General features: G+C 34.2%; 1 protein-coding gene across 3 annotated transcripts in view; it reads right to left on the minus strand.

The window, feature by feature from the left end:
* Positions 1–19,002, minus strand: part of ASCC3 (activating signal cointegrator 1 complex subunit 3) — a 357,007-nt gene that overhangs the window by 137,048 nt on the left and 200,957 nt on the right. For all 3 annotated transcript variants that reach the window (XM_060616263.3, XM_060616264.3, XM_060616262.3), the window contains exons 15-17: positions 8,890–9,081; positions 8,364–8,588; positions 1,983–2,102 (exon numbers count right to left, since the gene is read on the minus strand). In XM_060616263.3, the coding sequence (XP_060472246.3) occupies positions 1,983–2,102; positions 8,364–8,588; positions 8,890–9,081 (537 nt within the window). The remainder of the gene's footprint in view (positions 1–1,982; positions 2,103–8,363; positions 8,589–8,889; positions 9,082–19,002) is intronic.

The raw sequence follows: 19,002 nt of genomic DNA on the forward strand, positions 1-19,002 counted from the left end.
GATATAAGTAAAACAATCTATCTTCTCCCTCCTACACTAAAATAACTAGGGATTTTAAAATATCATACTTCATCAGCTTTTGGAGAAATTATAGTGAGGATGATCTTCTCTATTAAAGATATAAACAAATAAATGCAAAATTATCCTTTCAAGAGTATGACTTCACAACTGCTGATGAAAAAACCCGTTTGCCTATAATAATAATAAAAGCAAAGAGTAAGATGAAGTTGACAAGAAATTTTTGAATAGTTTTGAAATTATTTTATAGCCTTTTCTAAGCAGAAAGGACATTTAACACAAGATATTAACAAAAATTCTTAAATATTGTGATGTATGTGTTTGTATAAGTATGTGTATGTATATACACATACACACAGGCATACACACCAAGTACTGAAGATCATGCTTTGGTCATGAACAATAAATATGACCTTTAAGTGGGACTGAGGGGAGTATAAAAATTCTTTGGAAATCAACTGATGAGTCAATACTGCTACTATTCATTAAAACCTAGATTTTGATGGCAGCATGTTCATATACCAAACATAGCTAAAACAAATTTAAAAATAAGAAAAATGAGGCAAAGGAAGTCAAATGTAGGGAAGATGGAATCAAAAGCCATTAACAAACATGAAGGTCTTAAAATTTGCTATAAATGATATACTGTATGTATCAGGTTCATCTTATAAAACCATTTTATTCATCACATGTTACTAAACCATTAAAAAATACGTTGGACAGCATGATTTGTGTCAGTTCACATGAGTTTGTGGCTACAAATTCTTACTGAGTAATAAAACAAACATATAAGTAAAAAGAAAATTAAAAAGAAAATTAAAAAGTCTCTGAACTGTGAAGATAGTAAAACTATGTACCTCAGAAAGAAAAAAAAATCACTTTCTTTACACTAGAAAATTATACAAAAATGACTTCTGATATTAATCTAGTACTTAAAAATATCAATGTGTTTATTTTGCCCCAAGATTTGCAATGGCTTAGCCCATGAAAATATGTGTTGTGTTTCATCTTCCTCTACCCTTTCAGAATATTTTCATAGAGCCATTGACTATTTTCACAAGCCCCTATTTGTAGCAAGGTCTTTTTTTTTCCTCCTAACCCTTAAGTTTCAATTTTTCCATGGTCAAGTCTACAGCACAGGAAAAGGAAAAATGACAAAAAAGATTGGCAACTGCTTTGATAAGACAATGGAATATATACAAAAGCTAAATTAACAGTGAATGGGGAAAACTATAATTTTAAGTTCAGTTCAACTTTGCTACTTTTGACTTAACACTAGTGAATATCCATATGATGATGGTGACAGAATGTTTTCATTAGACAACTGATTTTATCTGTAATTAGGAAGCATTTACAGTATATAAAACAGAGTTCTAAGAAAAGACAAGATCTCACAGAATCTGTAAGCCATGTGGACCACACAACTGTAAAGTTCACAGGAAGGGCTGCTACAACATAAATCTGGTTCTGTCACTGTGTTCAGTGGAACTGATTCAAGCCTTCACACTGTTAATAACTCATTAATGCTATCTTTTAATTTAGGAATAAAGGCTTAGAAGGGACTTGATAAGAGGAACATACTTCATAAAACATAAGCCTGTGATTAAAAGTGATCTATAATTCTCACGTCTGGTTTAATCTAATTACCTTTATTTATTATAGTTTTTTAAAAAATCACAGCAAAATATCAATATCAAATGGAAATGTACCTGAATAATAAACTGATAATATATAAAGACTCACTTTTTAGTACCATTGGGAAAAGATATAAAGTTAAATAATTACAAGTGGCAAATTTAATTTTCCTTCATATTTTCTAAAAAAGATTAAAGCTCTTTGTTTTTCTTCTATGTACCTAACTCTATTCAGATGAGGCAGAAGTAGCAAATATTTATCCTCATATCATAAAAAGATTACAAAACCAAAAAGAAGGCTTGTTTTTTTTCAATAAATGAGTTTTCTACCTGATAAGCCTTGTGACTGATGCCATATACTAATGGATTTGCTCTCATCCGTACATAAAGATAAGTGTAACTTATCCACTTCACTGCTTCTTCCACATTAGTAACTGTTCCCAGAGCAATCTGCAAATCAAAAATATAACAAAAATTAAACTAATGCATTAAAGTTGGATATAAACATTACATCAAAGGTCATTTTGTCAAAGGGTAAGTTAAAATACATCATTATGCTGTATTTAAAAGAAGGTAAGTACAATTACTGGACATGACACCTCTCCAATTAATTAAAAATCAGTCCTGCCTCATTTAATTGAGAACAGTACATTGGAAATGCTAGCTTCCAAAACCAAGTTTACTCAATATTATGGCATTTGATTATTTTACCTAAATGGGGTTTAATTCTATATATACAGCATTGAAAGGTTAATAATTTAAAAATACAATATAACATATAAGATTTGTGTAATAAAGAGAAATTATTAGAAAATGGTATTAAAACAAAATTGCAATGAAAAGTTTTCTTAAAAATACATTTCCTTAGCTACTAGATATACAGGTAATCACTTTACTTAGTGTTCCTTAATTTAAAAGTTCACGCAAAACTTGGAAACTTCATAGTTGCATAATTCTTCCTGAACCTATGGCTAAAAAAAAATTAAATTTCTTAATACCTCAATAAAAGGAAGAGAGATGCCTCCTACCTAAATTATTATTGTATTAGGAGAGAAAAAAAAAAGGAAAAAGAAAGTCTCTCATTTTAGCACTCAATATTAAAGAAAATAAAACTTTTATGTTTGTTTTATTCCTATAATTTTTAATTCTGTATAACTAATTTTGTGAAATAAATATGGATGCTTAGCTATCTTTAGTTAGTTGAAGATGAGATCTAGCAATCTATAAACATTACTATACTATACACCATGCTATTACTTATTAAAAAAAGAGAAATGACCAATGTAAAAATAACTAGGTGGATTCTATTTACTTTAAATTTACACTAACTTGAAACAAGTCAGACAGAGAAAGACAAATACTGTAGTGTTTCACTTACACGTGGACTCTAGAAACACCAAACTCATGGAAACAAAGAGCAGAATAGTGGTTGCCAGCAGTTGAGGGGTGGGGGAAATGGGGAGATGTTGGTCAAAAGGCATAAACTTTCAGTTGTAAGATGAGTAAGTTTCGGTTATCTAATGTACAGCATGGGAGCTATAGTTAGTAATACTATATTGTGTACTTGAAAGTTGATATGAGAGTAGCACTTTAGTGTTCTCATGATAACAACAACAAAATGATAGTTACATGAAGAATAGGTTTACTAACTTTACTGTGGTACGTATTTCACAATTATACACATATCAAACCATTGCACTGTAAACCTTAAACTTACACAATGTGTGATGTCAATTGTATCAGCATAGTTACATAAATTTAATGTATTTACAAATGACTAAGTCACCCACAATATAGGTAAATATATACATTTCCTAAAAAGTGAACTGTAAGACTTTCTACAAAATGAAGAGTAGCAAGACTAAAACATAACTAATAAAGGAATTGTGCCACACTCTCTAAATATTAAACATGAGACAGCTGGGGGCACCCGAGCACTCGGTTGGTTAAGTGTCTGACTCTTGATTTTTGTTCAGGTCATGATCTCACAGTAGTGAGATTAAGCCCCTCTTTGGGCTCTGTGCTGGCCGTGGAGCCAGCTTAAGATCCTCTCCCTCTCTCTTCCTCTGCCCCTCCTGCAGTCATATGCACACTTGCTGTCTTTCTCTCTCTCTTTCTCAAAAAAAAAAAAAAAAAAAAAAAAGAGTGAGAGAGAGACAGCTGAAACATTTTCTAGCCTGCTGAGGTAAAGGAAACTAGTTTAATTATATAGCTAAAAATCTGATAGTGTCCTCCATTTGTGATTTTATTATTTGATGGCCAAAACAGTGTGGATTCCCTTATGACCGATAGATATTTTAAAATAATATAACACAACTCCTGAGATAGAAAATTTTATAAAGGATAAGGATAAAATAATGCTATCATTTCCAAAATCAGACTCAGTAAATAAACATTAATAAGCACCTGTTGCTACTAAGGATAAGATTAAAGGAAAGAGGAAGAAGGTATCAAACTGGATTAAGTCATTCAAGTCATCTAAGTGTTCACCAAAAGAAAACAGACTACCCTGAAAAACTGATGTAAATTCATGATGGTACATCATATTTCTAGATTAATCTTTGAATGCCACCTAGTGACAAAGACAAAAATTTGCTTGTAAATATCTGCTGTCACCTAGTGGCTACTTAGCACAGGAGCCTTTTATGATAAAAGTATTTTTCAAATCTCTTTGCAATATATCCATTCATCTCAACAATCACATAGTAACTCAGTTACAAGTCTGTATTATATAAAGTACAATGGATATAGCAATAAATTGGAGCATGATCTCTGGTCTTAAGAAGTCCCCTGGTCATGTAGGTGAGACACGTGTAACTAAGATGACTGTACATGAAATCACCATCCCTGGTGCCTAGTACATAATACTTATCCAAAAATGATTTTAATTAAAAATGCCTAACGTGTAAAACTTATAAAAGTGCCATTAAATATACAACGTAATAGAGTTCTATGTTAAGAAGAAAAAATAAATCTACCCCAAATTTGGTAATTTAGAAGTTAGACTCAAAGTATCACTTTATATCTAATTCACCTATTTAAATTTAGCCTTTAAGATGATCTTAATTGTTTCCTTGTGTGTTTTCTTAAACTGGTTGAAATCCTATAAAAACAAAATAAATATAATCATCAGTATGTATGTGTATGCATGACTGTGTGTGTGTGTATCCTTTAGCAAATATATGAAAAAAAAATACTACCATTTATGTATTTATTCAGCTAGGATTTGAAAGCTGACAGTAAGTATAAATAGGCTGAGTATCAAGGGACTATCAGATAATGGTAAGTGATACAAATAGTTTACTAAATACCAGCTTAGCACAGGTGCTTCTTAATTTTTCACAACAATCTAGTGAGATTGTCTCTATTTTATAAATGGGAAAATTGGGACTTTATAAATGAAGTGAATAGACTGAGAATCTGTCTTGTGCAGAAGACATGTGTTGGAGAATAACCAGAATCAGCATTGGGAAGGTTGGTTACACTATGGAAGACTTAAATCTAAGGACAAGGTATTTATACTATGTCATGTAGAGACAAGAAAAATTCCATATAGGGGCGCCTGGGTGAGTCAGTTGGCTAAGCATCCAACTTCAGCTCAGGTCATGATCTTGTGGTTTGTGACTGTGAGCCTGGCAGTCAGGCTCTGCACTGAGGGCTCAGAGCTCAGAACCTGGAGCCTGCTTTGGATTCTGTGTCTCTGCCTCTCTCTCTGCCCCTCTTCAGCTTGTGCCCTCTCTGTCTCTCAAAAATAAATAAATAAACTTGAAAAAAAAAAAGAAAAGCTCCATATAGAATATATGTAGGGTTACAGATATATTCACATATTTTAAAGTATGTACTACAAGGGCCTAACACAGAGCAGGTACACAGTAATGTCTGCTGAATACATTTTAATAAGCCTCAAACATGCTTCAGTGTTTCTCTCAGTGCAAAAGTAAGTGGCTGTTGGGGCGCCTGGGTGGTTCAGTCAGTTAAGCATCTGGCTCTTGATTTTGGCTCAGGTCATGATCTCATGGTTTGTGTGTTCAAGCCCTGAGTTGGGCTCTGTGTTGACAGAGCAGAGCCTGCTTGGGATTCTCTCTCTCTCTCTCTCTCTCTCTCTCTCTCTCTCTGCCCCTCCCTCACTTGCATGTATGTGCAAGCTCTCTCTCTTTCAAAATAAATAAACTTAAAAAAAAAAAAAGGGACTTGTGACCTTTTGGCATTAGCATTAAGAGTCAGCTGTATTAGGTATCAGGTATCAATCAGCAAATTTGTCTCATAAAATATATTAAAATTATTACTTAACATATTACTTTCTTCAGCTCTTCTAAACTAATGGTCAGAATAGATATTCATGCTACAAAAGATATTAGTAGAGGCAATATTCCTAATCTAATATGACATTTATGTTGATCACTGCCACTGAATAGTCTTGCAAAGATCTGGGGAGTCTAAAGACTTGAAAATCCATTACCTTAAGAACACAGTACACATTCATTTTATAAACTAATTTCACACTTGATTTCCACAGATTACCAAATTTAATTTCATACTCAACCATAAGGGAATTTGTTTCCTTAAAAGAAAATTTACTTTAATTGGGAGCTATTCTAAGTAGACTAAAATATGAGAAAAAAGTTTTAGCAATGGCTGTACTTCAATATATTGGCAAAAAATTTCTAGATATATATTTCATTATTTGAATGCCTTTGATGGCATTAAATGGAATTATGGTTATAGTTAGTTGACATTTTAGAAAATGACCTACCTAATAAATACTTTATGAATATGAGTTAAATCTATTGACTACAATTTATTTTCTAAATTTTTCAGGGCTTGACCAAATAGTTTTTCATTGATAATATTTTACAGTCTATAAAAAAGAGTTCCTTGAGGACATAGCAGTATTTCACTTATCCCGTGTCTTCTGCACAATAACATCACCACCTTGAGTTTACTTTACCATTTATAAAAAGGATAGTAATTATATTTATGAATATAGTCTTCCTTGATATACTTTCCTGGAAAACTTGCAAAAAAAGAGCCTTTCTTTTTAAGTGAGAGAAATTATGACTACCATTTTGGAAAAATTAGTCCTGGTCTTAGAGAAGGCAAATGGTAAGTATCAATGTAGGGAAATGTATTCACCTTTAACTGACTACATTCTGTATAAGGCAACAACAATCTAGGTTATCATAAAGAAACTAGATTTGTAGTTAAATATACCTGAGTTTGAATACTAGTTCCAAAAATCAGTAGCTTTGGGTTAGTTATTTATCTCTCTGAGGCAATAATATCTACCTCGCAGGGCATTTAGGTTGTTCTCATGCCACTCCTACTATTACTATCATGGATTGTACAATAGACTATTCTATCAGAGATACTGTTGACCCACCAAAGACCTAATTATTTAAAGCATGCAATCATAACAGGTAATGGGGACTGAAACTGAGCTATAATAACATTGCCTTTAGGGTAAAAATTTATTTTCTAATCATTTTTATTTTCTTGTAATTATGTTACTAGAGACTAGCGTCTTTTATGACTTTTTCTAACTTCGAACCAGATCTTCCAAACCTTATCTAATCTTCTGATCTCAGATCAAGTTCTGCCATCATCAGGAACAAAGCTTTTCCTAATAGCCAGAGACCAAAAGTGTTTCCTCCTTCTGCTGACTCCATCTATAGAAAATATCACTTCCTATAGAAAATATCACTGTGTTTTTGTATCTTTTTTCCCCTTTTGGACTACATGTACTTTAACAGAGGGGACTGCATAGTGGATGTGCTTTTGATCCTCGAAAAAGAATTGTAATGAACGGAATGTAAGTGAAATTTTTATAAGCTGTTTAAGAAGTACCTGATAGCACTCATACATAATATTTGATTGCAAATATTTCATTTCATTTATTCATCTATTAACATTTCACTTATTCATCTATTTAACATTTATACTCCATCTATTTTAAAAAATTATGTGAATAAATTTTAAAGACAAGAAAGGATATAGAAGCAGGAAAATGTTGAATGCCAGGGCAATAATTAAAAAAATGTCATCAAAAGAGTGAAACTTTATTTAAATGTTTGACACACAGACTCTTAAATTAAGAATGTTTATCCTCTTTACCAGTTAATACATTACCTGGACTTCCAGAGTCTGCTATTTAAATCTTAACACAAAATGCACATACATACATGAAACAAATTATAATACTGTAGCTCAATTTAAGCAATTATATTCTGTATGAAAGGTCAATCAATGACCTAACATAAAGAAAAAAAACACCTTTATAAACCTTATAAAAAACTTTCTAAGAGTGTAATCCAAATATAGTGGTGGTTACTGCTATTTCTGTTTCTCTCATTGGTATAGCTTTGGTTAGATTTCTGGCCTATAACAAAACTTCACAGTTTAAAAGTACACTGTTTTAGCAATGAGTTCTTATCAGTTATCATATGCATCCTACACTGTTCTGAATTAACCAACAATATTGCCATTTAGTCCATTCAGTCTGTTGTGCCTTATGACTATAATTATATAGTCATATATTATTTATATATATATATATATATATATATATATATATATATATATATAGTCATATCTTATATAGGCATAAACTATATTCCTGAAGATTACAGAATAGCAACCAATTCCACCTGATATTTACTTGGCCATCCTTTCAGCTGATTATTCTATTCCTATCCTTTATTCACCAGATCTTACCTCTGCATTTAGGTTATCTGCAAGGCTTTCCAGAAACTGACTCTCAATTGGGTTTTGTTGAGTGAGCAAAGTGAGGTAATGGCTGAGTTTGTCATGTGTTGTTATGATGATTCCTTCTCCAAATCTGTCAAATTGTGGTCTTCCAGCTCGACCAAATATCTGCATGACATCTAAAATTCCAAGGTCAACAAAAGAGCCTCTTTTTGCAGCATATATTTGTGTTCCCTAGATGAAGAAAAGTTAATAAAAATTTACATAAACACACACAACTATAATCCTGATGAGCTGAATACTGAAATTAGGCAAATATGGCAAGATCTTAAAAGTGTACTTTAACTAATCCTTTCATCATCTGTGATAGAGTTAAATTTTCACAATATAAACTAGATTTTTTTTGGAGCGAATAATTCTTACCTTATATGAATAGCAGTAAAAGTCAATGAAACAGCCAAATCACAGTATTTTTCTAAATAAATCAATCCACAGGTTTAAGACACACACAAATCCATGTAAGGTAAGCTATTACCTTAATAATAACAGCATGAGCAGGAAGATTGACACCCCAGGCTAATGTAGCTGTACAGACTAGAACTTTGACATGCCCATTAGAAAACAAATTTTCAACCAAGTTTCTGTCCTGCCGAAGCATTCCTGCATGATGAATACTAAAACCATCTGGAAATAATTCTCGTACTTGTTTGTTTCTTGACTTCTGCACCTAAGGTAGATATCAACAAGACATAAAAGAGTATTATTTAACATTTACAAGTAATTGTTATTTAGCATTTTTGTTCAATGACTTCATCAAAGTAAGCATAAAATTATTCTTGTTTTGAGGCCTAAGTATATATTTTTCTGTATAAAGTTGTTAAAAATTATATTTTACCTATCTTAAAACATAGGTAATCTCCAACATGACACAAAATCCAAAAGGAATGAGGCTAAAAGTAAGCATCTCTTTCATACAGATTTGTAACCAAACATTATTTCTTGTTTCCTATCCTTCCAAAAATACTCTATTAAAAAAAAGCATAAATCTAAGAAAAAAACAAAACATAAATCTAAATTGCTTCCAACTTATTCAGGGCAAAGGCCACAGCCCTTACAATGCAGGACTCTACACTGGGTGTTATATGTAAGTGATGAATCACTAAATTCTACTCCTGAAACCATTATCACACTATATGTTAAGTAACTTGGATTTAAATAAAAAAGAAAAAAGAAAAAAAGTAGTTAGAAAAACAGGAGAAGACCCAGGAGAAAAAAAAGAACCAGGGCCTTGCCAATAGTATCAAATGCTACAGAGGCCCAGTAACTTGCTATATCTCCTTGTATTTCCTATAATAGAACACTTAACATGCTGTGTTCATCACACTTGTCTGAACCCTCCAGTGAAATGTAAATGCCACGAGGCCAGGAATTGTATCTATTTTGGTCCAACATTACGGATTAAAGGGCACAATATTATGCTTGACCCAGAGTGGCATTAAATAAATGTTTGTTCTGGGTGCTTGGGTGGCTCAATTGGTTAAGTGTCCAACTTTGACTAAGGTCATCATCTCACAGTTTGTGAGTTCAAGTCCCACACTGGGCTGTGCAGTGACAGTGTGGAGCCTCCTTTGGATCCTCTCTCTCTACCACTCTCTCTGCCCACCTCCCCTGCTTGCGCTTTCTCTTTCTCTCAAAACAAACAAGCAAAAAAACATTAAAAAAGTATTTGTTCAATTACAAAAAAAAAAAAAAAAAAAAAAAAAAGACTCTACAGAAATTATTCTCATTCCCTAACCTCACTTACCAATGCCAGCTACTAGGGTTGACTTTTTCTCTAAGTCCCTTTTTTGACAAAGCCACATCCACTTCACCAGGGTCTTTATATTTTCTGTACATAACCTACTTCCTGGAAGACATTTCCCTCTTCTTTCTGAGATCCCCATGCATGATTCCTTAGCGCATGCACTGTTTCTCATTGAAGTGACCCAATAAACACAACTGTGTTCACCTAGAGGTGTGTTCTTGATGATTTTGATGGGAGGGCACTGACCACCTTAGTTCCTCAACTTGACAATGCCCTGAATATACTAACTTCACTTCTGGTGTCTGTTTTTGACCTTGTCTGAACTCAGATGTGGGATTTGATCCACTTATCAGCAATCTATATAATTGCTACAGCAGAGTATCTTAAAAAAATTCACTGAGACTCACACTATACAATGGAGAAAATCTCCCTATAAAATTAAAGAATGTAGATTAACATAAAATAAGTATTTATGTAGTCAATAAATGGGGCGTCATGTCCTGCATTTGCTTGCTATTGCTCTAAAAATTTAATTATCAACATTTCAAGAGCATCTTTTGAAAGAGAAGCTTTCCATGGTTTTTATGCAAGGGGCATTACACTGACAGGAAGTGGAATTTCAGGGGTCTGTGATTCTAGTACAGACTTTGTGACATTGATTATGTCTAAAGTCACTTAAAATTTTAAACTTTCATTTTTAAAGCTTATTTATTTATTTTGAAGGGGGGAGCGAGTACACATGAGCATGCAAGTGGGGGAGGGGCAGAGAGAGGGAGAGAGAGAATCCCATGCAGGTTCCAGTGCTCTCAGCCCAGAGCCTGAGGTGGGGCTCGACCCCATGAACTGTAAGATCATGACCTGACCTGAAACCAACAGTCAGTCACTTAACAGACTTAGCCACCCAGGTACCCCCAAATTTTAAACTTCTAATAATAATTAACTAAGGAAATGACCTAAGAAAACAGCACTCCATGAAATCTGTTGCAAAAATAAAACAGAAATACATTAACAAACCACTCCATCTAGTGGCCATCCCAGTAAATAACAACTTACACACAGACCTAGAGTCCTGAACAAAATACACATATACCCAAAAAGACTTCCTTCTTCAACTTTCATGGGGAATATAGTCCTCTTTTATTTTTGTGCAGTGTGGTCAGCTTGTTAGAAATCATATCATGCACTGACCTTATAATTAACTACATTTGGGTCATATTGTCTAAACTTTCATCTTTTTAAATTTTTTCATCTTTTCAGACAAGAGTTATGATCTATTTTCTTAACACAGCTCTTATGAATATGAGATGACTTGGGATAAGGTCAATTGTGGAGTATTTTCTAGGATATAACAGAGTTCTTTCATGGGCCAAGGTAGGGAGAGGAGACACATTTCATCTAGTAAGTTTCTTCTCTAATATTCATAAGTAGACACTCAGAGCTAACAGAATAAATAAGAAAATATTTTTTGGAGGAGATACTCTGTACAAATTATACTGCTTGGATTGTTGTTTGTTTCAGTTGAATCTGCTGTCTGTAGACCCCTGCAATGGAATGTCCTGATGTGCTTGTAATAAATGCAGATTCCTTAGTCAAACTCCATTTGGAGCAGGACTTGGTTTGCAGCACCAATGACACAATAAGAGGCTGAAGGCAGGGAATAATGAACTGTAGGGAAGAATATTCCCATTACGTAGCAGAGTACTCACATAGCACCCCCCACCCCCACTCTGACCAATTGAGTTCAACCAGGTTCCGGGCAACCATCTGAGTAATCCCTCTGGTCTCAGTGAGGAATATAGAGTCACTAGGGATCATTTCTCTTTTGTCTCTATTCTTGCTAAAAATATCTTGTGCATTGCTTTTTAATTGGTTTAGTATAGACCTGAAGTGACAACAATCCTAAAATAAGTCTGGTTTGCTCATTCCTAATTGTCTTTGAAGCTAAATTTGCTACTTGTGGTCTGGTCTAGCTCAGAGTACAAGTAAACTAGAATCCTTGGGAATGAGGCAAAGAGATGTACATTTTAAAAATCTTGTTTTAAAAATCATACAGAAAAATTTTATTATTTTTTCACTTTTGGTGTACAGTCTATGAATTTGAATATGTTCAATTTCTGTAACAACTACCATAGTCAGGATATAAAACAGTTCTTTCACCCTAAAAAATTCCCTTGTTATTCCTTTATAGTTACACCCTCTCCACTTATAACCTCTGGCAACTAATGATCTGTTCTCCATCCTTATACTTTTGTGACTTCAAGACTGTTATAAAAATGGACTCAAACAGTATATGAGCCTTTGAGATTCATCCAAGTTGTATTGATAGTTCATTCCTTTTTCTTGCTGAGCAGAATTCCACAGCATGGATGGATATATTAGTTTGTTAATCCAATCATCCACTGAAGGATGTTTGAGTTGTTTCCACTTTGGGCAATTATGAGTAGAGCCTCATTGAATCCTCATGTGAAGTTTCTCTCTCGCTCACTCTGTGTGTGTGTGTGTGTGTGTGTGTGTGTGTGTGTGTGAGAGAGAGAGAGAGAGAGAGAGAGAGAGAGAGAGAGAGAACATGAATATATTTTAATTTCTCTCGATACCAGGAGTGTGGTTGCTGGGTCACATGGTAAACGTATGTTTAACTTTACAAAAACTGCCAAACCATTTTCAAAGTAGCTGTACCATATGCATTTTCACCACCAATATATTAGAATTCCAATTGTTTCCCATGCTTGTCCACACTTGAGACTGTCATTATTTTTTATTTTAGCCATTCTAAGAGGTGTGTAGTGGTATGCCATTGTGGCTTTAATCTGCCTTTTCCTAATGACTAATAATATGAAAAATCTTTTCATATTATTAGATATACATTTCTAATAATCTCTTCAAGTTATTCTGATGCACACTAAAGTTTAAGGACCATAGTTCCCTATAGGAAGATACCTAGAATGATTTTTTTTTAAAGTTTATTTACTTGTTTTGAGATGGGAGGAAGAGTGTGAGCAGGGGAGGGGCAGAGAGAGGGGGAGAGTGAGAGAATCCCAAACAAGCTCCACTCTGCCAGCCCAGAGCCCGATGCAGGGCTTGATCACCCAAACCCTGAGATCATGACCTGATCCCAAATCAAGAGTAGTACACTTAACTGACTAAGCCATCCAGGCACTCTCTAGAGTGATAATTTTTACTCATCTATGTACAATACAGCTGTATAATTTGACCACATGATTCTATTTAGTTCTACACAACTTCATATTCATTACTGTACTCAACTATTTATACTCCTAAGAAAAGTACCTTCCAACAAATTTGGAAAGAAAACATGACTGTGACTTAAAAAAAGGACACTGTAAAGGGCCAAAGAAAAGATAACTTAAATGATAAATAGACATTTAGCATGTACTGGATCCTAGAAATACAAAGAAATTTAAGACAAAATCTGAGCTTTGAATAATCTGCAGAATGGAAAGAGACCCATACACAAGTGATTTCTATAAAATATGATATATTTCTTTTTATTTTATTATTTTACTTTTTTAAGTGTTTATTTTTGAGAGAGAGAGAGAGAGAGAGAGAGAGAGAGAACACACATGAGCACGCGCGAGAGAGGGACAGAGAGAAAGACACAGAATATGAAGCAGGCTCCAGGCTCTGAACTGTCAGCACAGAGCTTGACGTGGGGCTCAAAACCACAAACCATGATATCATGACCTGAGAGGAAGTTGGACGCTTAACCAACTGAGCCACCAAGGTGCCTCATATGTTTCTAATAGAGGTATATGGACAAAGCTGAAATGAGGGGAAGAACAGCATTATGGCTTATTTGTGTTTGTTCTGCTAGCACCTGGCAGAGTACTTTCTGCATAGCTGGCACTAACTGCTCATTTCTGGAATGAATGAATCAATGATCTCATCGAAGAAGTCTTCACAGAAAATGTGAAATGTGGGTCTTGAAGGACAAGTGATATACTACTAAGTGGGGGGATAGTAGGTAGCAGGATAGACAAGCATAAAGGCTGGAACTAGCAAAGAATACAGTGTGTCTGAAGCACATTATTCAGGAGGCATTGGGTGAATGCAAGAAAATGATGCTAGAAGGGAAGATTAGGATCAGGCTTTACATGGTTCCAAGCATAGGAAGAAAAGGGCCAAGTAAAATTCTTAAGCAATTTCAGGTTTGTTGTTTAGAGAGGTAACTTCTTGCGTGAAACCAGAGGCTGGATGAGCAGCTCTGAGGCTATCAACAGTCCCAGTGAGAAGATGGAGGTAGGAAATAGAGATACCACATAAAGTCGAGGTGAAGGTAGGCTATATAGTAAGGAAGACTGGGTGACTGCCTGGGAAGGGAGGTATGAAGGAAAGAGAATTGTTGCTAGTTTATCTATGCCTTGGTGCACTGATTATATGATAGGGAAAATAGGATGAAGACGGCCAATGCTTGTGCCTTAGGCTAGGCACTTGGAAGGTGGGAACCAAGATTCAGTTTGGGACATGAGTTTGAGGACATCCATTATAACGATTTTGGCTTTTAGTCTGAATAAAGTAGAAAGCCACTCAAGGGTTTGAAGGAGAGAGATAGAGGAGACCATTTCGGTTTATTATTCTAGTACAGCATTCCAGGTGAGATGTGACGTTAGATTGAACTAGGTATAAAACATCTGAAAAAATAATAACTCTAACACACTAATGTCACTTTATATAGGTAGCTTTCTTACTCTGACTTTCTTAAACAAAGGAAAAATGAAAATTAAAATTGCCTAAGTCTAAAAACTAATGAAAACACCACACACCAAATTTACAGGACGGAGTAAATCATACTCTCAGAAAATATCAAAGCTGAATACTTAACTAAATAAAAATATGAATAAATTAACATCTAACTCAAGAGTTGGAAAAATTAAAGGATAATAAAACCAAAGAAAAACAGATACCCTAATAAAGTTAAAATAGAATCTGATCATTTAAAAATTGTGAGATTGATAAGTAAACACAAAAACTCTTATTTTAAAAGAAAAATTAAACAAAAAACACCAATGACTATTACTGGCAAGAACAGGAGTTGGCAAACTATGCCCCAACTGTCTGTTTTGTAAATAAAGTTTTATTGGAACACAGTCATATTAATTTGTTCACATATTGTCTATGGCTGCTTTTAAGTTATAGTTGAATAATTGTGATAGACACCATATGCCCACAGGCTTAAAATACTTACTGTCTAGCCCTTAAATAAAAAGAGATAGTTGTTTGTTTGTTTGTTTTTATTTTTTTAATGTCTTATTTATTCTTAAGAGAGAGAGAGAGAGACAGAGCAGGAGCAGGTTAGTGGCAGAGCAAGAGAGGGACACAGAATCTGAAGTGGGCTCCAGGCTCTGAGCTGTCAGCACAGAGCCTGACGCAGGGCTTGTACTCATAGACTGGAAGATCATGACCTGAGCTGAAGTCGGACACTTAACCGACTGAGCCACCCAGGTGCCCCAGTAAAAAGAGATAGTTGTACACAAGCACAACAGCATGAGCACAAAGACAAAAAATTACTAATGTTAAAAAAAAAAATGTTCAGAAATATATCACAGTTTAAAATAATCAGAAAAGGGTACTTTGTAAAATTCAATACACTGCATTTAAAAAACTGTTTGGGATGGATGGTTTTCTAGGAAAAAAATGTTATAACATTTATCCTAGAAGTGATAAGAAGTTGTAAAATAATAAAACAATGGAAGAAAATTTAAAAGCTATCTTACATTTGGGTTTTCCTATTTTTAAAGACAAATTAATTCTAATACTATTAAGAGGCCCAGACCACAGAAATAAAAGTCCCAGAATTAATCTTACAGAAGCAGTGAAATAGCATTGATATTAAAACCTGATAAAGAAGCAAAAAACAGAATATAACAGAGAAACTCTTTTATGAATATCAATCCAAATGGCAAAGAACTTTAGAAAACAGGATTCATCAATGCATTAAAATAATACACCAAAACTAAGTACAATTTAACCTCAGAATTCAATGATACTATACTTATAATTACATTTATATTAAGATATTGAAGAAATGAAATCACAAGCTTTGCTTTTGAGATAGGAAAACTTGACTTGGCAAAAATGCCAATTCTCACTAACTTAACATAATCAAGAAACTAACTCAACTAAAAAATGAACATGATTTCTTGGAGGTTATACTCAAGTTCACCCTGCAAAGTAAACCTGTATATTTATTCAGGAAAATATCTAAAATTGAAGAATAATCAGGATGCCTATTCTCAACCAAGTATTAAAAATATTATAGCAAGAGAGTAAGTAAAACAGTTTGATACCAGAGAAGAAATAGCAAAATCAATGAAACAAAAAAGAAAGTCCAGAAATTGACTCCAGCAAATATGAGAATTCTGTATGTTATATCAAAATTAAAATCAACAGAAGAAACAGGGAGTATTCAGAAAAAGATGATGAGTCCATACTATATGGAAAAAATTCCAGACAGATCAAAGATTTAATAAGAATAAATTAAATTTAAAAAGGGCTGGAGGAATATATGGATAAAGTAGGTATGGCCTTTATGAGCAAGACAAAGCCCAAAGACTATATATAAATTGGTAAATAATTTCCATAAGGTAAAAATATTCATAAATAAAAATCAAAAGTTAACTAGGAAAAAAATGTCTATAACACATGACAGCACATGCAATATACACACAATGGACCACAAATATGAATAAGAAAATTATAAAAAAAGGAATTTAAGTGGACAAATATGGAAAATGCTGAGCTTTACTCAAAATTCAAGAACTGTCAGTCAAAATGATATTAAAGTACCATTTTTTAAAACTTAAAAATGTTGACACTGCCCAGTGTTGGTAAAGTTATGTGGGAGGAAGTTACTGTTCAAGGAAATGTAAATTGGAACAATCTCCCTAGTGGGCAACTGGAGATCATTCACCAAAATTTTAAATGCATACACCGTGTTGATGGATAATACTCCATGGCTAGGGATTTCCCCAATGGATATCACTGCAGCTGCCAAGAGTATGAGCAAGAATGTTTACCATGCACTGTTTACAATCAAAAATAATTGGAAACAAAGGTGTCCATCAAGATAGGACTGGGTAAATGCATTAAGATAATGTGCACATTGTGCCATACTATGAAGTTGTTAAAACAAAGAATCCAGTCTTTCTCAGTTGAATTGGAAACATCTCCACTATGTATTATTACAAGAGACATAAACCATAACATGACCAAATCTGTTTACACTAAAACACACATGTAAATACATGCAATATTTGTGTGTATTTGTACAAAGTCCTCCCTTAAAAAAAAAAAAGCCTTTTGGGGCGCCTGGGTGGCTCAGTTGGTTAAGTGTCCAACTCTTGATTTCAGCTCAGGTTATGATCTCATAGTTCATGAGTTGAGCACCACATTGGGTGCTCCTGTATATGTATATATAGGAGCTTTTAAACAGGAATTTAATTTGGAGAAATGAATTGAGAAGAGATGGTTAAGACCATGAGTTATGGAGCTACACTTTTTGTTACAAGATGACTGCTGCTTTCTGATGTATCAAAATAACCACTGTTTTTCCATCTGGTTTCCCAGGGCAAGCATTACCTGGAGTCCAGGCTTTGCTAACCTCTGAACAGCTTCAGAGATATAATTCATCCTGTTCACATTCTCTGAACAGAGCATTGGATTCTCCAAGGAAGATATTTAAGATCCAATACTATATTAACTGGAGAAAGTGTTTCTACACATGGAAATACAACACAAAAGAACATGAGCTGTAAAAAAGTAAAGGAAGTCAGGTGCATAGTTTAAGAACTATTTAAGGGGTGCCTGGGTGGCTAAGTTGGTTAAGTGTCCGATTTCGGCTCAGGTCATGATCTTGTGGTTCGTGAGTTTGAGCCCCATGTCAGGCTCTGTGCAGACAACTCAGAGCTTGGAGCCTGCTTCAGATTCTGTGTCTCCCTCTTTCTCTGCCCCTTCCCCGCTCACGCTCTGTCTCTCTCTCAAAAAATAAACATTAAAAAAAAAACACTGTTTAAGCCTGGTTTCCTCAGATTTTATATTTCCACTTTTCACAAATGAACTTCCCATAAAGGGCTTTAGAGTCAGTAAAATTAGAATGGAATAGACAGCTGCTAAGATAATTCATTAGCACACATATTTTCCCTCAGTGAAAATATGCAGAGCTTCCTTCCATATCTTTTTCCTACCCATGAGATGGAAAGGCAGTGTGAGTACTTTTTAAAATGAGTAAGGTTAGGGGCACCTAGGGTGGCTCAGTTGGTTGAGCGCCTGACTTTGGCTCAGGTCATAATCTCACAGTTCGTGAATTCGAACCCTGCGTCAGGCTCTCTGCTGTCAGCCTCTGTGCTGTCAGCACAGAGCCCACTTTGGCTTCTCTGTCCCCATCTTTCTCTGACCCTCCCCTCTGCTCTCTCTCTCTCTCTCTCTCAAAAATAAATACACATTTAAATAAATAAATAAATAAAAATGAGTAAGGTTAAAATGTGATCACTTCCTGAGCTGACATCCACTAAAACAAATATAGGAATGAAAACCGTGATTAGAAAAGGAAAAAACAAAAACAAAAACAAAACAAAACAAAAACCCCAAAACTAACAAGCAATTGAGGATATTAAAGGAAAACAAAAATTTTTTTCCAGTAAGACAAAATATATACAGGAGCCACACAACAACTTCAGTTTTGATGCAAGCCCTTGGTGAAAAGCATGACAAAAATTGCCTAATTTACAGTGACCTTTGTAAGCCTTCTGAGGTAATTTATCTTGATAAGATATGCTTTAATGTGGATAATATCAAATCCATTAGGAAGAATAACTTAACTGCCATTAT

This window comes from Panthera onca, chromosome B2, assembly GCF_046562875.1.
Source record: "Panthera onca isolate mPanOnc1 chromosome B2, mPanOnc1 haplotype 2, whole genome shotgun sequence".
Classification (NCBI taxonomy): Eukaryota; Metazoa; Chordata; class Mammalia; order Carnivora; family Felidae; genus Panthera; species Panthera onca.